The following is a 23,330-nucleotide window of genomic DNA, read 5'->3' as shown; positions in this document are numbered from 1 at the left end:
CCAGGCAGGCCTCCCCTTGGGCAGTCTTGTCCCTGACAGGTGAGGAGCCCACAACAAGACCACCATCCCAGTGATGGGTGGCTGCCAAGTCTTGAAAAGACCGTCTAGTCTTAGGGTACCAACGTGTGTTCCTGGTGACAAGGCTGAGACATGGGAGCATCCCAGACGATCCAAAAACATTCAAACGGGTGTTCTTTAGATACCACTGCAGATGCATGTATGGGAAAGGACCAAGAAGCCAGAAGCTATGCTCAGCCTGACCTGTGTGTGTGTGCACGAGAGCGCACTCAGTTGTGTCCGACTCTTTGCAGCCCCATGTACCCCAGGGACCTGCCTATTGCCCAGTTTTGTCTGTCCCACTGCCTCCTGAGTGCGTGCTGAGTTGCTTCAGCCATGTCCGATTCTGTGCAATCCCATGGACTGAAGCCTGCCAGGCTCCTCTGTCCATGGGGATTCTCCAGACAAGAATACTGGAGTGGGTTACCCTGCCCTTCTCCGGGGGATCCTCCCGACCCAGGGATTGAACCCAGATTTCTTTCATTGCAGGCAGATTCTTTACCGTCTGAGCCGCCAGGGAAGCCTGTTGCATCCTAGTTCTGCACAAAGGGCATCATTCCATTTATCTCCGGAATCAACGATTGCACGCCACCTCACCCCTTCCACTTCTACTTTCTTTTCAACTAAACCCCTGGTCCCGTCATGGCTCCTCCATGATGTGGTGTCCCGACCCTCGCCTATCCTGGCCGCTCTGCTCGGCACCACCCCGCCTGGTGGTGCCCCTCCCCAGGGGCCAGAGAGCTGAGTGTCACTCCTCTGCCCCCACCAGCGAGAGCATGGCCTCCTTTATTCGGCCCGCCCCCCTGCTGTCTCGGGGCAGCCAGATAAAAAGAGCTCCCCGGCCTCTGCATCTCTGTTGTCGTGTATTGTGATGACACCACACCCATGGGTCTTGTCACACAAACCGTATGGAGGGTGGTTTTCCTGACTCGGCACACCTGGTGTGTCCTTCTATAACCTTTTTCTTCCTTCTCTCTCTCTTTTTTTTGGCCAAGTTGCACAGCTTGTGCTTTCAGGATCTTTAGTTCCTTGTCCAAGTATGGAACCCAGGTCCGCAGCAATGAAAGGGCCGAGTCCCAACCACTGGAGCGCCAGGGAACTCCCTCTTTAACCTTTATAATCAGGGTTTTACGTGTTCGGACTTTCCATGGGGAAATCAGATGTCATGATGCCTTTGACAAAACAGGTCTCTGTGAATTCAAAGGTATTATTTCCTGCTCATCCTTAGGGTGATCTTCTAGCCTCTCAAAACCTACAGTCTGTTGTCCTGCAAGCTCCCTCTCTTCTCTCCTTCACGGCCCACTTACTCTCACGCATTTGAACGCACTGAAGAAAAGAATCAACAACCACTGTCACTTGTCCTTCTCATCTGAGCATGCTTCTTCCCGTTATTTCCCCTTCACACCCATGAACACAGACAGTGTCTGTGGCACCTGCTCCATCACGCCCTGGAGCAGGTCCGTTTGCAGGGTCACAGTCTGCCTGCTGAGCAACCCCAGCCAGGGTCCTCTAGGAGAAAGACAGGCTCAGACAAGCCCCACGTCTAGGCTGCCTGGGACACCCGGTTTCTCCCCTCCTTCCTCTTTTGCTGCCAATATAGGTTGCAGTCAAGGTCACGTTTCAAGGTTTCTGAAAGACTCACCTGAACAGTGAATTTATCATCTTCGTTGGGCAGAATCCTGTAAGTGTAAACACAATTCCGGTACCTGAAACAGACCAAGTGCTGAGTTAGAACCTATACGTTCCTTTTTCTGGTCGTCGAGGGGCCTGGGACAGAGGCACCACTTGCCCCCTCCCACCTCACCACCCCCAGCATTCAAGGAGCCTCAAGGGAAGGTGCTGGAGTCCCTGGGGCAAGGTTTACTTTGGTGCTTGACAGCTGTGCGGGTTGATCTAAAGGGGGTCCTCCACTTGGAAGGGCTTCCTCAACCTCTGGGCTGTCCTGTTGGCCAAACAAAATGGAGCCAGAGTAGGTGTTTGAAGAAGGAACGAGACCCTAGCGGAGTTGAGCACAGTGGGAACATGCCAAGTGGGAGGTGGGCACAGCCACAGAGGGCCCGCGCTGGCCAGGGTGAGGGTCACGCAGCTTTGGGTGGAAGTCCCCCACCCTCTGTGGCTGCTTCCCCGGGAGACTTTGCCCCACGGGCTCGTTCTCCCGAAGGCTGGCCACGATTCCTTCAGAAAGCTGGATTTTCCCAGAAGCCTTAGGGTGAGCCTCAGGGTAGCTTCTAACACAGAAGGGCAAGGAATCCTGGATTCTCTTTCTAGAGGCTCAGCCTTCCTCTGGTCCAGAGGACTCCGACGTGGGAAGGAAGGAGAGCCACTTTTTCCTTTCCTAAAAGCCTTGAGAGGAAGAGGGGCTGTCAGGTCTGAGTATGTGGGGGAGGGGCCCATGGATGGGTGGTCCAGCAGAGGCAGCCAGCCTGCAGACAGCCTGGTGGCAGTGGGCAGCCAGGGAGTTCCCCTGGCTTGGCTGCTGAGGCCACAGGCATAAGGAATTTGGGGGACACCACTTGGGTCTTACACTCTCAGTTGAAATGACTGTTCTATCCTCTCACCCATAATCTCCCATCCCCACTTCCCCCACATGGGATTCTCACGGACCCTGAAAACTTGCCCACCCCTCTAGACCCCCAGGCAGCTCCACACTCCGGCTCACAGAGGCTCATGTTGTTTCAATGATCAAAGTGATGCTTCAGTACAAAGCGGTCATTCATTTAACCTCTCCTAGGTGCCCAGGACTCAATACTTATGTGTTACTGTTTAACTAAATTTTGAAGTTATTCACTAGTTAACAAAATTTAAGACCACTCAGAAAGGTACAAAATGAAAAAAAAAAATGTATCCTTTCCCAGTCCTGTGAATTCTTTGGAGTTCCTACTCCTTTTGTAAATCATTCCAGAATGTTTAAACATACACATAAATTGATGCATATCTTTTAAATGCAAATAACATTATATTACATATGTTGTTCTAGAATTTTCTGCTTTTCACCAAATATATATATATATATATATTAGCAATCTGTCCAAGTCATGTTCCAACACATGACCAGTTCATCATTTATTTGACTAGACCATGATGATGAACAGGTAGTTTTGTGTGTGTGTGTGTGTGTGTGTGTGTGTGGTGTGAGTCACTCACTTGTGTCCAATTCTTGTGACCCTATGGACTATAGCCCACCAGGCTCCTCTGTCCACAGAATTATCCTTGTCCATGGCAAGAATATTGGAGTGGGGAGTCACTCCCTTCTCTAGGGGATTTTCCCCTTCCCAGGGATCAGACCTGGGGCTCCCACGTTGCAGGCAGATTCTTCGCTGTCTAAGCCACTAAGGGAGCCTGGATAGGTAGCTATTTGGGGCTTTTCACTACTATAAATAGTGCTGCAGTGAACATCTCTGTTCTGACCTCTTGTGTACCTTGGTGAATCCTCAGTAAAATCCTTTAGTTTACCCCTCAGTAAAAAGGGGAGAATAATAACACAGCATCAACTTTTTGTGTAAATTGAGCATTTAGACTAGTGCTCAAAACACACCAACACCACAAGTGTTGCCATTTGCAAGCGGTGGTGGACACGTCTCTAGAAGGAGGACAGCTGGGCTAAAGGTTGCAGGCACTGTATATTTTGATAGAGACTAATATTGCCTTCCAATGAAGTCGTCACATTGTGTCTCCTACCAACCTGTCTCTTACTAACTGGATATGAAAGTGTATATTTCCCCATACCCTGCCAACTGGCTGTTATCAGACATTTTAATCTTTTGCAAATTTGAGAGATGATGGCTGGCTTTAATTTGCCTTTCTTTATGAGCAAGGTTGAATGTATTCTCATAAGTTTCACATATTTGTATTTCTTTTTCTGTGAATTCCTTTTCATGTCTTTGGCTCACTTTTTTTTTAAATTCATCTTTTGCTTATTTATTCATAAGATTTTGATATATGCTATAATATATTTTCTAGTTATTTATTTTTAACACTGTATATTGATGTTTTTCTTCTTAGCTGTATAGAGGTTTTATAATTTTATGTGGTCCATCTTACAATTTTTAATGCCTTTTGAAACAATGAATGTTAAAAGAAAGTTTTGGAGAATGTTTTGGGTGATTTCACCTCCATGTGTCTCTTCATTTCGCATAGGAAAATTTCCTCTCTTCCTCTGACCCCTTTAATTCCCATCTTTCCCATTCCCATCCTGCCTCCAAAGCCTGAACTGACACCACAATTGGCTTATTTCAGAGATGGCCAGGATGAAGCTCTAATTCAGCATCACCTCACCTCCCAGAGATGTCCCCGGGGAAACGGGGAACCATCCCAGACCCCCACCTCACTCCCCTCCATGCCCACCCACTGCAGCCTCAGCCCCATTTGTAGAGCCAGCCAGGCACACGCCCCAGACAGTTGGAAGCCTGTTCTGCTCTTATCTTTCACAGCGTGTTCTCATGACACTTCCTCCTGTAGATATGCAAATAAGGCCAGGGCGGAGAATCATCTCTTATTTGGCTGAGGGCAGCTAACTTACGGAAGAGGTGGAACAGGCGCCCAAACATCAGCTTGTAAACAGAAAGAAAGAACACAGAGTCACCAGGAGGGGCACACATACAGCACGCCGAACAGGAAGGCCCCTCCATGAATCGAGCGTGGCAGACAAGCCTCTGTGGCTTTTTCAAAGGTGCTCGAGAAACACTGATATGGCTATGTGTTACTCAGATGGATCAGAATCAAAAGCTAGTACAGCAGAAGATGCTTTCTCCTTAGATCGTTAACACTCAGCATCTCCTATGCATGGGGGTGAGGGGGAGCACACGTCATCCCTGGGGCCGAATCAGTGGTCTTCAAGGAAAAGCGTGAGCATCACCACCACCCCCCTGCCACGCACACCCCCTGGAGAGTGGTGGGTTCAAACTGGCTGCCACTGGAGGCTCTGCAGAGAGGTGGAGGGGGCCACTCCTCAGCCTCCCACACTGACCAGCAGCTGCACTTCACCCTGGTCCCATACACTTGACATGTACATATACATACATGTGCACACGCATAGACAGATACATAACGTATTAATAAACATATGTTGTTGTTCAGCGGCTAAGTTGTCTCTGACTCTTTACGACCCTATGGACTGTAGCACTCCACGCTTCCCTGTCCTTCACTATGTCTCGGAGTTTGCTCAAATTTATGTCCATTAATGCTATTCTAACCATCTTGTCCTCTGCTGCCCCTTTCTCCTTTGGCCTTCAATCTTTTCCAGCACCAAGGTCTTTTCCAATGAGTCAGCTCTTTTCATCAGGTGGGTACACACACACATGCGTGCGTGTATGCTAAGTTGCTTCAGTCGTGTCCAACTCTTTGCGACTCTATGGACTGATCCTGTCAGGCTCCTCCGTCCACGGGATTCTCCAGGCAAGAATACTGGAGTGGGTTGCCATGCCCTCCTCCGGAGGATCTGCCTGACCCAGGGATTGAACCCGAGTCTCCTATAGCTCTTGCATTGCGGCGGATTCTTTACTGCTGAGCCACCGGAAAGCCCACACAAACACATTTACACCCCCAGATTCTTACATATAGAGTGTTTACAGTGAAAATTCCACAAGCAAATCACCTTTGACAACCACTGCCCTGGAGCATAACCCAGACAATGTGCTCACTGGGGACCATGGATCCTATTTAGCCCTTTCTCACCTCTTGATAATGATTTAGTAACAATTTGGGGGAAGGGAGAGTTAGCTCAAATGGTAGAGCGCTCACTTTGCACATGAGGGGGACCGGGATTGATGTAGTTACAATTTAGGGCACTAACCCTGGTCTTCAGTTGCTACTCTTTCCAGGGTCTGGGCCACATTTCAGAGCAGGTGTGTTAGGAATATTCCCATTGGAGACCCAGGCTGGGATGACGCTGGGCTGGCCCAACCTCCCGCATGTGGGATCACTCTATTCTCGGAGGCAGTGGCACCCACAGCGAATTTTCCATGCGACTCCCAACGGCCATTGGGTGACTACAGGGGCCTACACTGTTCTCAGCAGGAGATGCTTCCCCCTGGAAAGCACTTTCAGATCACGGGTTTGGAAGTTTAACTCAAATGTAAGAGGATAAGCAAATGGAAATAGGAAGAAACTACTTCGTGGCATTTTATTTATTCTTTCAGATTAATGTTACTATTTCTGTGTGACTATTCCTAGCCAAATAACCACTGAGAACATGCCCAGAAGCATCTTTTCCTACGGTGAGAGAGAGAGAAATCAAATTCTGAAATTCAAGAACCTCATTAGTGTCTGTCTCACTCAGCCGATCAGCTTAGCATGTTCTCAAGTTGTTTAAAAACTCCTTTGTAACTCATTATCCTTCAGTTTTAATTTCTAATTGTATGTGTGTGTGTTTTTTTTTTTTCCTTGCTTGAGTGTTGCGGACATCTGGACGAGAGAGGATGGGAGAACAAGGATTGGAAACATTCAAAAAAGCCACTTGAGTCCAATGTAGAAATTAGAGAAAATGTATGTAGACCCTACGAACCAAGGGTGCTCACTGTCCACCACCCAAACCTCAAAGAATCCCAGTCAAAGACAGTGAGGAAAAGAGGCCATCGGTTCAGAAGAGAGGAAGCAGGAGGAGGCAGCCCAGGTGGCCAGGTGAGAGGTGGGGTGAGTGTAGTTGCGGGCCTGCAGCGCGCCCTGCTCCAGCATCCTGGGGAGGGGCCTTGCCTGAGACCCCCAGGAGGAAGCCAGTCTATCCATGCACCACACCACCCCTGCATTACTCAACCCAGTCAGGTGGACCTCAGATTAGGGGGCTCCTTCTCCCATCCCTGCTGATGCTTTATCTTTGGGAAGAAGAGTTGGGCAGAAACCCAACCCAGTGTCTAAAAAAAATAATTGGATCCAGCTTTTTCCTGACAGTTCTTTGCTGGAAAAGAAAAATCACCAGATCTATTAAAAACAGCGCCACTGAAAAGAAGGGGGTACCATTTTTCTAAGAACTCAAAGATGATGTCTCCATGTGACATAGAAGCATTGCAAAAAGAAAAAAAAGAAAAAGAAAATACACTCTGGAGAAGTCTGACTTGTGAGCTCAGTAAGATTTAAGAGATAATTGCTTCTCTGAAACTGGAGAAATGCATTGTGAAAACTGAGGAACAGGAGATCAAAGAAAAAACTGGTCAGAAGTGAAAAACCTAGAGTTCTACAGCCAGCATTAAACACTATGAGGGAGGCAGCGAACAGCAGCTTTGTGTCCTGGAGAACTTTAACAAGGAAGAAGATAAATCTGAGAAAGTCAGTACAGGAGAGGGAAGATGAGAAATACAGAGGACACAGCTCTGTCCTCCAACATAAATACAGTAGGGGTTCCTGAACTCACAGCTAGCTTTCTTTTTTTTTAATTTTTTTTTAAGTTTTCTAATATAAAAAGAAAAAGCAGAACAGGTGAGTAAATCTAAGCACATATGACTTGAAATTCAGAAAATTCAATGGACGACCCTCTTTTTTAAAAGTATTTTTTTATGTGAACCATTGTTTAAGTTTTTATTGAACTTGTGACGATGTTGTTTCTGTTTTATGCTTTGGTATTTCGGCCTCAAGATATGTGGGATCTTAGCTACCCGAACAGGGATTGAACCTGCACGCCCCTGCTTTGGGAGGAGAAGTCTTAACCTCTGCACTGCCAGGGAGGTCCCGGGCCAGCCGTCTGACAGACAGAAAACAACGCAGATGACCTGGACATTGTCCTTGCACCCTCCCCTCTCTCCCCCAGTAGACCCTCTCTCTCCTTCATCCGCCTGCGTCCAGCAGGCTGGCTGTCGTGGGCAACGTCACCAACGTTAAGTGAATGGGAGGCGAAGGCAGGGTGAGAGGACGGTGAGATAGGGGCATCAGTCCCCCTGACTGCACCCCCGACCTGCAGCAGACCAGCAGTGGCTGAATTCCTCCACGGGAGGCCCCGATCCTCAGGACCAGCAGTGGGAATGTCTTCCCAGGGTTGCCCGCCCAGGCTAATCCACCATCCCTATGCCTGGCACCCCTTTGATTATGCCACCTATTTCCTGTTGGGATCCTGGCCAGCACAACTCGTAAGCAAAACCAGTAGTGAGTAACAGAGGATAGCAACAGCAATAAAATGGGAGCCTTAAAATAACAGAAAACGATGCATAATTGTATGCCAGAAAATTTGAAAATCTCAACAAATTATTTTTTTACTAAAAAACATATATAACTTATCAGAAGTAACACAAAAACAACAAGGTCCAATTGTATAGAATAGGGAACCATAGTCAATATCCTGTGATAAACTGTAATGGAAAAGAATATGAAAAAGAATATGCATATATGTGTAACTGAATCACTTTGCTATACCACAGAAATTAACACAATGTTTAAATCAACTATACTTCAATAAGGTACATTTTTTAAGTAGCATGAAAAGAAACAGAAATTAAGAAAGATTCAATACCAAAAAATAAGAAATTGAATTATCTCTATAAATGGGCTTTGCCAATTTTTTTTTTTGTATTTGAAAAAAATCAGGTAATGATGATGCTTCATAAATGTTTCCGGGATCAAATTCATATAAAATCAATTTCACTTATGAACAAAGATGCAAAAATTCTAAATGAAATTCTGAGTATAATAAAGTCATCATAATCAAGAACAGTTGATTCTAATCATGCAAAAAAAAAAAAAAAGTTCCTATTAGGAAATCTATAAAATCAAACTCTTTACCAGTTAATGAAATACAAGACACAGCATAATCGTCTCAATAGATATTAAAAAGGCATTTGATAAAAGTTAATACTCCGTTCTTCAAAACTCTTCATAAAACTAGGAAAAGAGCTTCTTTTTGGAGCAGCTGTCAAGAGATACCCCACATCCAAGGTAAGAGAAACCCAAGTAAGATGGTAGGTGTTGCAAGAGGGCATCAGAGGGCAGACACACAAACCATAATCACAGAAACCTAGCCAATCTGATCACATGGACCACAGCTTTGTCTAACTCAATGAAACTAAGCCATGCTGTATGGGGCCACCCAAGACAGATGGGTCATGGTGGAGAGGTCTGACACAATGTGGTCCACTAGAGAAGAGAATGGAAAACCACTTCAGTATTCTTGCCTTGAGAACCCCATGAAGAGTATGAAAAGGCAAAATGATAGGATACTGAAACAGGAACTCCCCAGGTCACTAGGTGCCCAATATGCTACTGGAGATCAGTGTAGAAATAACTCCAGAAAGAATGAAGGAATGGAGCCAAAGCAAAAACAATACCCAGTTGTGGATGGGACTGGTGATAGAAGCAAGGTCCCATGCTATAAAGAGCAATACTGCATAGGAACCTGGAATGTTAGGTCCATGAATCAGGCAAATTGGAAGTGGTCAAACAGGAGATGGCAAGAGTGAACGTCAACATTCTAGGAATCAGCGAACTAAAATGGACTGGAATGGGTGAATTTAACTCAGATGACCATTATATCTACTACTGTGTGCAGGAATCCCTTAGGAGAAACGGAGTAGCCATCATGGTTAACAAAAGAGTCCGAAATGCAGTACTTGGATGCAATCTCAAAAACAACAGAATGATCTCTGTTCGTTTCCAAGGCAAACCATTCAATATCATGGTAATCCAAGCCTATGCCCCAACTAGTAATGCTGAAGAAGCTGAAGTTGAACGGTTCTATGAAGACCTACAAGACCTTTTAGAACTAACACCCCAAAAAGATATCCTTTTCATTATAGGGGACTGGAATGCAAAAGTAGGAAGTGAAGAAACACCTGGAGTAACAGGCAAATTTGGCCTTGGAATACAGAATGAAGCAGGGCAAAGGCTAATAGAGTTTTGCCAAGAGAATGCATTGGTCATAGCAAACACCCTCTTCCAACAACACAAGAGAAGACTCTACACATGGACATCACCAGATGGTCAACACTGAAATCAGACTGATTATATTCTTTGCAGCCAAAGATGGAGAAGCTCTATACAGTCAGCAAAAACAAGACCGGGAGCTGACTGTGGCTCAGACCATGAACTCCTTATTGCCAAATTCAGACTTAAATTGAAGAAAGTAGGGAAAACCACTAGACCATTCAGTCAGTCAGTCAGTTCAGTCGCTCAGTCTTGTCCAACTCTGCAACCCCATGAAATGCAGCACGCCAGGCCACCCTGTCCATCACCAACTCCTGGAGTTCACCCAAACTCTTGTCCATCGAGTCAGTCGCCATCCAGCTATCTCATCCTCTGTTGTCCCCTTCTCCTCCTGCCCCCAATCCCTCCCAGCATCAGAGTCTTTTCCAATGAGTCAACTCTTCACATGAGGTGGCCAAAGTATTGGAGTTTCAGCTTTAGCATCAGTCCTTCCAAACAACACCCAGGACTGATCTCCTTTAGAATGGACTGATTGGATCTCCTTGCAGTCCAAGGGACTCTCGAGAGTCTTCTCCAACACCACAGTTCCAAAGCATCAATTCTTTGACTTAAATCAAATCCCTTCTGAGTATACAGTAGAAATGAGAAATAGATTTAAGGGACTAGATCTAATAGACAGAGTGCCTGCTGAACTATGGATGGAGACTCATGACACTGTACAGGAGACAGGGATCAAGACCATCCCCAAGAAAAAGAAATGCAAAATGGCTGTCTGAGGGGGCCTTACAAAGAGCTGTGACAAGAAGAGAAGCGAAAAGCAAAGGAGAAAAGGAAAGATATAAGCATCTGAATGCAGAGTTCCAAAGAATAGCAAGGAGAGGTAAGAAAGCCTTCCTCAGTGATCAATGCAAAGAAATAGAGGAAAACAATAGAATGGGAAAGACTAGAGATCTCTTCAAGAAAATTAGAGATACCAAGGGAACATTTCATGCAAAGATGGGCTCAATAAAGGACAGAAATGGTATGGACCTAACAGAAGCAGAAGATATTAAGAAGAGGTGGAAAGAATACACAGAAGAACTGTACAAAAAAGATCTTCACGACCAAGATAATCATGATGGTGTGATCACTCACCTAGAGCCAAACATCCTGGAATGTGAAGTCAAGTGGGCCTTAGAAAGCATCACTACGAACAAAACTAGGGGAGGTGATGGAATCCCTGTTGAGCTATTTCAAATCCTGAAAGATGATGTTGTGAAAGTGCTGCACTCAATATGCCAGCAAATTTGGAAAACTCAGCAGTGGCCACAGGATTGGAAAAGGTCAGTTTCATTCCAATTCCAAAGAAAGGCAATGCCAAAGCATGCTCAAACTACCACACAATTGCACTCATCTCACCTTCTAGTAAAGTAATGCTCAGAATTCTCCAAGCCAGGCTTCAGCAATACATGAACTGTGAACTTCCTGATGTTCAAGCTGGTTTTAGAAAAGGCAGAGGAACCAGAGATCAAATTGCCAACATCCGCTGGATCATGGAAAAAGCAAAAGAGTTGCAGAAAAACATCTATTTCTGCTTCATTGACTATGCCAAAGCCTTTGACTGTGTGGATCACAATAAACTGTGGAAAATTCTGAAAGAGATGAGAATACCAGACCATCTGAACTGCCTCTTGAGAAACCTATATGCAGGTCAGGAAGCAACAGTTAGAACTGGACATGGAACAACAGACTGGTTCCAAATAGGAAAAGGAGTCCGTCAAGGCTGTATATTGTCACCCTGCTTATTTAACTTATATGCAGAGTACATCATGAGAAACACTGGGCTGGAAGAAGCACAAGCTGGAATCAAGATTGCTGGGAGAAAGATCAATAACCTCAGATATGCAGATGACACCACCCTTATGGCAGAAAGTGAAGAGGAGCTAAAAAGCCTCTTGATGAAAGTGAAAGCGGAGAGTGAAAAAGTTGGCTTAAAGCTCAACATTCAGAAAACGAAGATCATGGCATCTGGTCCCATCACTTCATGGGAAATAGATGGGGAAACAGTGTCAGACTTTATTTTTTGGGGCTCCAAAATCACTGCAGATGGTGACTGCAGCCATGAAATTAAAAGACGCTTGCTCCTTGGAAGAAAAGTTATGACCAACCTAGATAGCATATTCAAAAGCAGAGACATTACTTTGCCAACAAAGGTCCATCTAGTCAAGGCTATGGTTTTTCCAGTGGTCATGTATGGATGTGAGAGTTGGACTGTGAAGAAAGCTGAGCACCGAAGAATTGATGCATTTGAACTGTGGTGTTGGAGAAGACTCTTGAGAGTCCCGTGGACTGCAAGGAGATCCAACCAGTCCATTCTAAGGGAGATCAGTCCTGGATGTTCATTGGAAGGACTGATGCTGAAGCTGAAACTCCAGTACTTTGGCCACCTCATGTGAAGAGTTGACTCATTTGAAAAGACCCTGATGCTGGGAGGGATTGGAGGCAGGAGGAGAAGGGGATGACAGAGGATGAGATGGCTGAATGGCATCACTGACTCAATGGACATGAGTTTGAGTAAACTCCGGGAGTTGGTGATGGACAGGGAGGCCTGGCATGCTGTGATTCATAGGGTCACAAAGAGTCGGACATGATTGAGCGACTGAACTGAACAAATATGTAGGACCTGTGAAGAAAATTACCAAAGTTAAAAATAATAGCAATAGCTGTATTTATTATTAAGACTGAAAAATACTAAAATGTCCATTTGTACAAGTTGTATTATGGATTTCATGCAATTACAATCAAAGTGCCAGTAGTGGACTTCCGTGGTGGACCAGGGAAATGGTTAAGAATCCGTCTGCCAATGCAGGGCACATGAGTTCGATCCCTGGGTTGGGAAGATTCCACATGTCGTGGGGCAACTAAGCCACAACTACTGAGCTCACATGCCCTAGAACCCACGCTCCTCAACAAGCGAAGGCAGTGAGAAGTCCGCACACCGCAACTAGAAAGTACCCCCACTCGCTGCAACTAGAGAAAGCCCGCATGCAGCAACAAAAGCCCTCTGAGCAGCCAAAAATAAATTTTTTTAAAGCCTCACTAGTATTTTTTCCAACTTGTCAAAATTATTATCTGGCTTATCTGGAAGAATACTTTAAAAGAATAGATATGCAAATCCTAAAGTAAAATAGTTTACAAAACGGTGGTAAGGCATTCAGTGTGAACTTGGTGTGAGAAAAGCAGACAGACACGGACTGGGCTAAACAGGAAAGAAAGAGACATGGGAGACTTAACACATGGTAAGAGAGGCCACGAAGAGCCAGGAGTAAGCCATTCAGTGAGAGGTTTCAAGAAAGATGGTTACTTGAGAACAATACCCGTAAATCTTTATCTTACACCATCCATTAATTCCAGAGAGATTAAAGTGTTCAGGTAAAACAGTAACAGCAAAACAGAAAAACCGACATTTTCTCCATCTGCTTTTGCCAAATACTGTGCTAAGCATGTGATACACACTTTTCAGTCCATCCAACAACACTACATGGGTATTCTTATCCCTGGTTTTCAGATGAGGAAACCGAGGCCCCATAGCATTAGACAATCTACCGGAGTTTAGAAAGGCACAGTGACCTCTTAGCCTGAGCCTATTAGCTCTAAAGGCCCTGCCCCCCCGGCCCCCGCCCCCCAACAGGAAGCAAAAGAAACAAAATTCCTGGGTGCAGAAGGACTCTACATTGGAAAGTAAAGGGAAAAAAGTCACAAAGGAGCAAGATTGATAAGACTTTACAAAAATTTACAATTTCTGAATGTGAGGGGAAAAGTCATAGTTTAAAGGCAACCACAGCAAAAATATTTGCAACAAATGTGATATAAGGAATTCATGCAAAGAGGTGATAACAGAAAAACTACAGTTTCAAACGAAAAAAGGCAAAGAGAGAATGAAGCAGACCATCCACAAGAGAGAAATGATGAAAGTCAATAATCCAAACAAGTTTACCACGACTGCAATCAAGCAATGCAAATCAAAATGAACGGAAATTAGCTACCTTTCACCTTGTACTTAATATATTTTTAAAGTGAAAATATTCAGTAAATGGAGGCTGGAATGAGGTGGGTGCTCTTTGGCACTGCTTACCAGAACATAAATTATAACAAGATTTCTGGAAAGCAGTTTGTCATTTTCCATCAAGAGCCTTAAAAACATTATCCTTTGATCCAGTAATTCCTCCCCTGGAAATCTATCATCAGAAATGTCACATATTTGCACAAAGACCTTCATCACCGTCATATTTAAAATAATGAAACACTGTCAGTTGAATGTCTGACAATAGAAGAGTATTCCATAAATTATGGTGCATCGTGTAATAGAATTTGTGCATCTATTAAATATGATATTTAGGAAGAAATGTTAACTAAATGAGAAAATGCTAATGTTGCTAGAAAATGCAGACTAAAATTACATGGTATCAGGCATATATTAATATAATATGGAGCTTATGAAACTTATAGAGGTATGTATGTATCTACCTATGTATAGACATACGTATCTATCTATATAAATACATAGAAAGAGAGAATATAAATGAGAAAATACAGCAACAAATTAACAATATTTGTGTTAGTCTCTCATCTCAGTGATTGCGTAATTATTTTCCTCCTTAACACCTTGAACTCTGTATGTTTTACTTAATACTGTATTTTTTAAGGTTACTTGAAAAAACATGCAAGGGGATGATGGAGGATGAGATGGTTGGATGGTATCACCGACTCAATGGACATGAGTTTGAGCAAGCTCTGGGAGATGGTGAGGGACAGGGAGGCCTGGCATGCTGCGGTCCATGGGGTCTCAAACAGTCCGGCACAACTGAGCGACTGAACTGAACTGAACAAAACACTGCCCTGTTTATCAGAGGGTCTATTTCTACACTGCCCCTGAAACACGGGATGCGCAGCAGGACTGTCCCCTCCAGAGGGCAGGTTTCTGGTTGGCAAGGGAGGGGCTGGACCAGCTGACCCTTTGGTGTTATTTACAGTAAGTAATCGAACCCAAATAGTCTGGGTCCTGGTACTAGGAAACAACGCTTTTCTCAATAATGGGACAGAGGGACAGTGAAGTCAGCAGGAGAGAGAGGAGGGAGCCGGTCCACAGAGCTGCCTGGGGGCCCGGCCTGCGGGGTTGTGGACACCGAGGCCACCTCATCCGCCGCTGGGCTTCCTTGGAGCCTTCGGACTCTAGATCCCGCAGTCTCTCCCCGCTGTGTTGGTGGTTAATCGCTCTTAAGATGGCCTGGGCGTCTCGCCTTCCTCTTCCTTCTCCCAGCTTCATTCAGCGCTTCTTCCTGGCCCCCGAGCCCCGAGCCCTCTCCCTCAGACCTGCCCCGCCCCACAGCCGCCGGCCACGCGTGCGTCAGCCGCGGCCTCTTCCTGCCGCGTCTCTCTGAGCACTTCCTCTGAGCAGGCCCCACAGGACAGCTCAGTGTCCCCCGCAGGCTCCCGCGGCCTCCAGGAAGCCCCGGAGTGACGCTCAGCCACCGCCCTCCTCTCCCCTCCCGCCGCGGGGCTCCTCGCACGCTCGCGGGCCTTCCCTCCTCTGCCTCTGAGATGTCGCTCCTCACTCGGCAGCTCGAAAAAACTCACGGCCAGGAGCCTGTCCTGCAGAGCGACGCTAGGTCAGGGGAAGAAAGCCATAGTACGTTAATGGCGTATGGCTGGCATCTAGAAAACCAGGACGGATGAACCTATTGACCGAGAAGAAGTGGAGACCGGGCTGGAGGCCAGGGCGTGGGGGAGGAGAGGGCAGGGCAGGCTGAGACAGGAGCATCGACACGTACACCATCGTGTGCAAAGCAGATAACCCGCAGGAGGCTGCTGCACAACACAGGGAGGCCGCCGGGCACTCCGCACGACCTAGAGGGGCGGGGAGGGGAGGGGAGGCGGCTCCGGAGGAAGGGGATATGTGTGTCGAATTATGACTCATTCGCGTTGCCCTACGAGTTGCACAGCAATTATCCTCCAATTCAAAAAAAAAAAGGAACAGCCAGGGTTCCGCGCGTGCTGACTATGTATGCTTATCGTCCACATTCTCCCGTTTTATCTTCTCAGTAATCCAGTGACAACAACCGAAAGACAAATCACCCCATTTTTCACACGGGCAAAAGATACGAACAGACATTTCTTCAAAGAAGGTAAACAAATGGCCAAGGAGCAGAGGAGAAGAGGCTCAACAACATCCACCATTAGAGAGACGCCAACCCACGTCACAGTAAGAGGCGACTTCACACCCACTAGGACGGCCATTACCCAAACAGTAATAACAAGTGTGGGAGAGACCCTGCTGATGGGAACGAAACAGCACCGCTGCTGTAGAAAAGATGGACAGTTCCACACAAAGTAGAACACAGAATTACCACATGGCCCAGCAGTTCCACCCAAGACAGCTGAAAACACACGTGCATAAAAACCTTAAATGACCACAGCGGCATCGTTCATAATGGCACAAAAGGAGGAGCAACTCAAATGCCTGTCAGGTGATGAACAGCTAAATAAAATACGACTTCTTGATAAAATGGGCTACTATTTATCCATGAAAAGGAACGACTCATACTACAATATGGATAAACCTTGGAAGCATTATGCCAGGTGAGAAGTCAGATATGAAAGGCCACATATTATATGATTCTGTTCCTATGAAATTACCCAGAACAGGCAAATGGTCAAAGACAGAAAGTAAGTCAGTCAGTAGTTGCCACAGCTTGGGAGGGACGGAAATGGGAAGTGACTCCTAAGAGGTTCAGGTTTTTTAGGAAGAGGAAGGGTGATGAAAATGCTCTGGTGTTAGATGGTTGGATGGCATCACCGACTCGATGGACATGAGTTTGAGCAAGCTCCAGGAGCTGATGATGGACAGGGAAGCCTGGCGTGCTGCAGTCCGTGGGGTCGCAAAGAGTTGGACAGGACTGAGTGACTGAACTGAACTGATGGTTTTACGTTATGAATGCACTACACACCACTGATTCTACAGGATGTGAGTTGTACTGCAATAAAAAATTAACCCAATGAGCGGGCATTTCCCCACTGAGGACGCTGGGTGGGTATAGGGAGGTTAGCATCTCACAAAGACTAGAACTCACATGAGGCCCAGCCAACCGCAGAGGGCTTGCCCCTAAGGACTTCATCACATGACCTGAATTAGCGAGGGAAGAGCCTCCATCGCTAGAGCAGGGAGGAAGGCCTAAAGCACCGCCTCTCATGGCTGGCCACACTGGGGTTCACAGTCCAGGAGACGGGACCACCCATCGGAGAAGCTCCAAAGCCTGGGTGACTCTCACCTGTCAGGTGGACAGGTGCTCAGTGTCTCTGGTCGTGTCCGACTCTTTGAGACCCTACAGACTGTAGCCCACCAGGTTCTGTCCATGGGATTCTCCAGGCAAGAATACTGGAGTGGGTTGCCATGCACTCCTCCAGGGGATCTTCCAGACCCAGGGATCGAACTTGGGTCACCTGCACTGCAGGCTGATTCTTTATTGCTGAGCCGCTAGGGAAAAACAAACCAAAGCCAAGCCTCCCCTGGTTCTGGAAAAATTGCTCCAGGATGCTAGGCTAGGGCACAGAGAACCTGGAGACACTCGACTATGGGTTTTACGAGTCGCTGCACAAAGAAAGTACCAGGAACCTGTTAGATGGAGAGGCCTCCCCAGGCACATCACTCCCTCTTGGTCCTGAATGCGGAAGGACTGCTCAGCATAGTGGTCCCTGGACAGCTAGAGAGTGAACTGAGCAATCTCTTACACAAACCAGCTTTTAGGAGCTGTGGTCCTCTGGCTCTGACTGCTGTCTGCGCCAGCATCTCTCAGCCTTTGTCAATACCAGATAGGAAAAACAGTCTTTTCCTTTGCACGTGCACAAAAGTAATTCGTGAGCAGTATTTGTCGTTGTTGTTGTTTAGTTGCTAAGTTGTGTCTGACTCTTTGTGACCGCATGAACTGCAGTACACCAGACTTCCCTATCCTTCACCATCTCCTGGAGTCTGCTCAAACTCACGTCCATGGAGTCAGTGATGCCATCCAACCATCTCATCCGCTGCCGCCCCCTTCTCCTCCTGCCCTCAGTCTTTCCCAGCATCTGGGATCCGTATAAACCTTCCTAAACTTTGAAAGGGGGTTGGAGGAAGGAGGATTACATCAGACCCATTCACACCTTAGTAAATGGCTTTACACCTCTCCAAGACATTTCTGCCCACTCCCCTGCCAAGTCCCTTCTCTGTGCTCCATCACGAGGGGTCTCCCCTCCAGGCCTCCTCTGACTCTACACACACCCAGACTTGCTGGCGTCTCTCTCTTTCTCTCTCCCAGAAACAGTAAATTCAAGTCCTGGTCCTGCCGACATTAGTGCTGTGAACATACAGCATGTTGCCTGACCTCTCTGGGTCTCAGTTTTCCGCATCTGTAAAGTGGGATAATAGCCACACTTCCTCCAAAGGCCAGTGTGGACAGTGAGTGAGTCAGTGTGCAAAGAGCTTAGAACAGAATCTGACATGCCGGTTGTCTTCTGCTGTTATTTTTAGGCAGAATGCTTCAGTATCCACCTTCGGTTTGCAGAGCAAGGCTGCAATGGCATGGCCTGCCCTTCCTCAAGGGGCCATAACTTTCTCACTAACAAGTAGAAAGCCTTCGCGAAGGGCACTTTTGCTGACAAAATGTCCTTCTGGGGCCTCTTTGCCTTTCTGGCTGTGCTCACAAGGCTGCCAAGTGCAGGCTGCCTTGTACTGTCCCTGGGAAGGCGGCTGTAGCTTTGCCTGGGCAGCTTGTGGTTGGCCAGGTGCTGAGGGAAACCAAGACCACGTCCTTGCCACAGCAGGCCAGGCCAAGCATCGGTTTCGGAGTCGCAGGTAGCGCTGTCTGCCCCTGCCTCTGGGAGGGAAGCCAACTCTCCCCTGTGTGGTTTAGTGGAAATGCCACTGGACCAGGCGGCTGCATCCTGCATGGTGGCTGATGGACCCAGAATATATAGGCTCGCTCTTGGGGGCTGGGCTGCACTTACAGAGACGGCAGTGTATCTCTGACTCCTCTGGGCCATTGTTCTGGTTCAACCCGCCCAGCCAGGGCAAGGAGAGCCTGGCCCCAGCTGACCCATGACCCTGACCCCGCACGCTGATGGACCTGAATCCCCAAAGGTGTACCTCTTCCCTGCAGCAGAAAGCACCTGGCAGGTATGCTGGCCTCTCGTGGAAGCGCGGTCCTGGCAGGAGAGGAAGACACAAGCTTGACAGTCTCTTAGCATCCTCTGTACAAATGGGGCCGGACGGCCCCCTCAAGGAGTCCTGTGACCTCCCTAGTCTGCTGGCGGGTTCGAGTGGAGCCAGGGGAGCGTGACATAGACCACACCCAGAAGACCCACTGCCCCTCGCGATCTTAAGCCCCTTGCTGCAAGAAAGAGCGGGACTCCGTCCGTGGAGTCAGCTGCCTGGGGTCCTCCCCTCCAGCTCTCTGCACCCTGAGATGGGCCTCGGGGTCCCCCTAAAGCAAGGTTTTCTGAGTTGTGGAGGAGGGACCTGTGTCTTCTTGCTCCACGGCAGGTGGTAGGGCTGACCTCCTGAGAGGAAGTGCAGGCTTGCTAGGCCCGGGGGCGAACATGCATACGTGGGTCACGTGGGCCACTCTCAATCGCAGCCTTGTCTGCTGGCATTTCCCTCACCCCTTCCTTAGTTCCATTTAAATAGGCAAATCCTGTCCTCTTTCTCCAGCAAGCAGGCCACTCCCGAGGAAGCTGCCCTCAGTTCCTGGAGCTCCAAGCATCTCAGCCTAAATCAGGCGTGGGAAGCCTCCTGCCACCCTCCTCTCTCAACTGGAGGAGCCAGGAAAATGCTCGAGCCACTGGGGTCCAAGCAGGGTGCCTGAGGTCTTTTCCCATATAGATTTTTCCAGCGTAGGAGGGCCAGTCTTAGAGGTTTCCTTGCTCACTTTGGAGCGGGGTCATTAAAAGGCCTTGACACCATAGCTGGCTTACCTGGGGTCCTGCTCTCTCAGCATCTCCCAGAGAGAAGCAGAGGGTAGAGCCTGATGCCTGGGAGACTCATGCTTGTGGAACCCCACTGGGGTGCCCCTCGCTGGCCGAGGACCAGGAGGACAAGGTTTTCACCAGTTCCAGGAACAGAGAAAGCTAAGGATGAGGTGGGAGAGTGGGGGGCTGTTTTTCAGGAAGCCAAACCTCCATGATTTAAAGGACTGGCCTTTTGACTTTCTCTGTTTTGTTTTTTAAGAGCACATTTTTCCTGCCTTTTCGGCGCCGTTAAAGGATACTTTCATGAAATGAACGGCTAAGAGGTGGCAGTTAGATGTTACTTAGCTAGGTTTTTGTTTTTAAATCTCTTTAGTTGGCAACATTAAAGGTGGTGGCAAAAGGAGGTCTCCCAGGGTTTTGCAAAGTTCGGCAGTTCGTGGTATCCCATATCCTACCGGGGTTCCTGCCCCTGTGGGAAGCTGACTTCCCCCCACAGAGCCAAGGGGAGAGGGGAGCCCCGGGCCTGGAGTTAGCACCTGGCCTCATGGCTGGGCTCCCTGGGGAGGGCTCCAAGGCCTGCTGTCTGGAGCTAAAGGGGCCTTGGGGCTGGGAGACTGACAAGAAGCCCAGCCTTGGACTCAGAGGATGGTGGATATGGGGTGGGGTGTGGGCCACGGATACCCTCCCGAAGAGGCAGACCCTGCACAGTTGCCAAGGCTCCAAGAGTAACTCAGCACCAGGGAGGGGAGGGAAGGAGATGCAAAAGAGAGGAATGAATACCGCACACCCTCTGGGATCCCAGTTTGCCACCAGCCAGCCCGGCAGCGTGGGGGCTCCCCTCGTGGCTCCCACGCTTAAGAATCCGCCTGTAAAGCAGGAGACCCAGGTTCGATCCCTGGGTCAGAAAGATACCCTGGAGAAGGGAATGGCAACCCACTCCAGTATTCTTGCCTAGGAAATCCAAGAGGAACCTCACAGGCTATACAGTCCATGGGGTCGCAAAGAGTCAGACAGCACTGAGCAACTAACACACACACACAGAGCAGGGCGGCGTGGACAAAGGCCTCAAGCTGTCTGAGGTCCGCCCACTTGCAAAGTCAGGGGTGGTGGGCCTAGAGGTTTCGTGGCTTCTCCTAGCTCTGTCTCTGGCTGGCACAAGGCTCCCAGTTTGGAGTCAGAGACCCACGTTCCAATCTATAGCCTGAGCCTGACCATAGGTCCCTGGTCAAGCGGCTGCTGTGAAGGTTAGTGAGCTGGAGCCTGGAAGCTCCCGAGGTCTCTGGGTGGAGGGGAGACAGATCAGGATGTCCCCAGTGTCTCTACGCCCTGTCTCTACACAGGGGCTGTTCCTGTGGGGAAGACTGGGTCTGCTTCCCTTTCCCCCGACCCCGGGTGTGAGAACTGGGGGCTCAAGAAGCTGGCCTTGGGAGGGTGAGGCTCTGATGCAGTCAGACCTCGGGCCAGGTGGCCAGCTAAAAGCCTGGGTTAATTTCTAAACACTCCCAGTTGACCCTGGTAAACACCCTGGCTTCTCTCGCTGCCACTGGAACCCAGGCTCACACCGGCTTGACAGGTACAGGACTGGGGTGGCAGCAGCTGTCTGTCTGTCTGGGTGCAGCCTCTGGGGACGGACATTGTTGACTTTGTCATCGCTCGGTTAACCCGTCCGAGCCTCAATTTCCTCATCTGCAAAAGCGGCCAACAAAAGGACCTGCACTTCAGATTGTCGCGAGGTTGAAATAGGTTGATGCACAGACAAATGCTCAAACTCAACAAGCTCCAAATACAGTCTGTGGTCCATGACCCATTTCCCCTCCTGCATGGATGGTGGTAGGGTCTGCCTCCTCGGAGGGACCCTTCTTCAAGCCCAGGGGTGCTACCTGAGCAGTGCAGGTGAACGTGCCCTTCCCCCATCACGCCCGAGGCCCCAGCGGGCATGGTTAGACCGCAGGGTGGCAGAGTGGCAGGGCCAAGGGCCTCCCTCAGACATTGGTGGAGACGGGTGTTACAAAAAGGAACCGTCAGCAAGTGGCCGGTTCCCCAGTTTTAGGACAACTGGTGCATTCAGCAACATCCCAGAGCTGGGGGCGGGGGGGCAGCCGATGGTGGCCGAGAGGCCTCAAAAGGTGGGGACACGGCTGAGGGCCTCGGACGGGTGAGAAGTGGCTCCTGCTGTCGGTAACATGACTTCCTCTGTTCCCAGGGCCCCAGATACAGCCTCTGATCCTTTCTTGAGCAACTCCCCGTGTTCACGGCTCCCCAGACAACAGCTTCCTCCAAAGGCCCATACTCTGGCACAGGAAGGGTTCCCTCTTGCCACTTCCGTTCTTCCAGGAGGGTTTCCCAACTGGGCATCTTTGACCAACCCCTGAACTGACCCAGCTGCTTTCTAACACTCCCACCACCACGGAGCCCTGAGTTTCCGCCCGGCTCACAGGGCCTGGACAACCCCCCACCCCCTTGGTCCCTGGAACCTCAAGGAAGCCCCTGGCCCTGCTGCTTGCTGGTCGCTGGGGTGTGCGGCCCAGACCCCAGGCTAGCCCTGGAGGGCTCCTGCTCTCAAAACCCCAACTCCAAGGCCAAGCAGGTCCCCCGATGGGCCTCAGCTGGACCCACCAACAAACCTGGGAAGCGCAAGGTCGCTGGACACAGAAACAACCTCAACCCAGGGCAGGGGCCCCAACGTGCCCTGAGCCAGCTTGCCCTGTGCACAAGCAGCACCTCCATCACCTCCGCTGCCAGGCCGGGCCGGGGTGGACAGGTTGGGTACTCACAGCACACAGAGTGCGTAGGCCCGGGAGATGGACTCGCTGGCGCGCACGAGGAAGCTCCCATCCTTGCCTGTCCTGGAGAGCAGCTCCTCTGCCTTGGAGCGGGTGATGTTGCCATGGTTCCAGCAGGGGACCATGGCGGGCGCGGGTCTCCCCGGGGCCAGGCCCGGCGGCCTCACCACTGGACCAGACGCCGCGCTGACGGGGGAGCTGGGCCCTCCTGCGCTGGACCCCCGTGGGTTCCCTCTCAGTCGCCCCAGCTGCTGCCGCCGCCACCGCTCACTGGCCGACTTCCTGTTTCAGGCACTCGGCAAGGGAAAGGAAGCTGAGCTGCAGAGAACTTCCTCATTGCAGAGCCCAAGTAAGACAGTCCTCCACCTCCCCCCTCACGGCCTGCTGCCCCTCCCTCTCACCACCACCCCCCACCCTGCCTGTGTCCCCCACCCCCGGCTCCCTTCTTTAATGGGTCTTGGTCCCTGGCATGGCGAATATCAGCTCGAGTCCTCCTGGGGGAATCTATCAGCTCCTCTGGCGTCAGGAGGCTCAGGGCCAGCCTCTGAAGGAGTGAGGCCCAAGCGTTGGCCATTCCGGGGCCCATGACCCGATGCCCAAGCGGGGCGGCCACGCCAAGGACGTCCACCGCAGCCCTCTGCCCTATCCCTGAGCTTTCCACCTCCCTGTCCA

At 49.2% G+C, this 23,330-nt stretch overlaps 1 protein-coding gene across 1 annotated transcript in view; it reads right to left on the bottom strand.

Annotated features, from left to right (window-relative positions):
* Positions 1 to 22,914, bottom strand: part of INPP5D (inositol polyphosphate-5-phosphatase D) — a 137,464-nt gene extending 114,550 nt beyond the window's left edge. Inside the window, exons 1-2 of the mRNA XM_040231786.1 lie at positions 22,650 to 22,914; positions 1,700 to 1,763 (exon numbers count right to left, since the gene is read on the bottom strand). Coding sequence (XP_040087720.1) covers positions 1,700 to 1,763; positions 22,650 to 22,783 — 198 coding nt within the window. The 5' untranslated portion in view covers positions 22,784 to 22,914. The remainder of the gene's footprint in view (positions 1 to 1,699; positions 1,764 to 22,649) is intronic.
* Positions 22,915 to 23,330: the final 416 nt, after the last annotated feature.

This window comes from Oryx dammah, unplaced genomic scaffold (genome assembly GCF_014754425.2).
Source record: "Oryx dammah isolate SB20612 unplaced genomic scaffold, SCBI_Odam_1.1 HiC_scaffold_28, whole genome shotgun sequence".
NCBI lineage: Eukaryota > Metazoa > Chordata > Mammalia > Artiodactyla > Bovidae > Oryx > Oryx dammah.
This window is presented reverse-complemented; position numbering and strand designations above follow the sequence as displayed.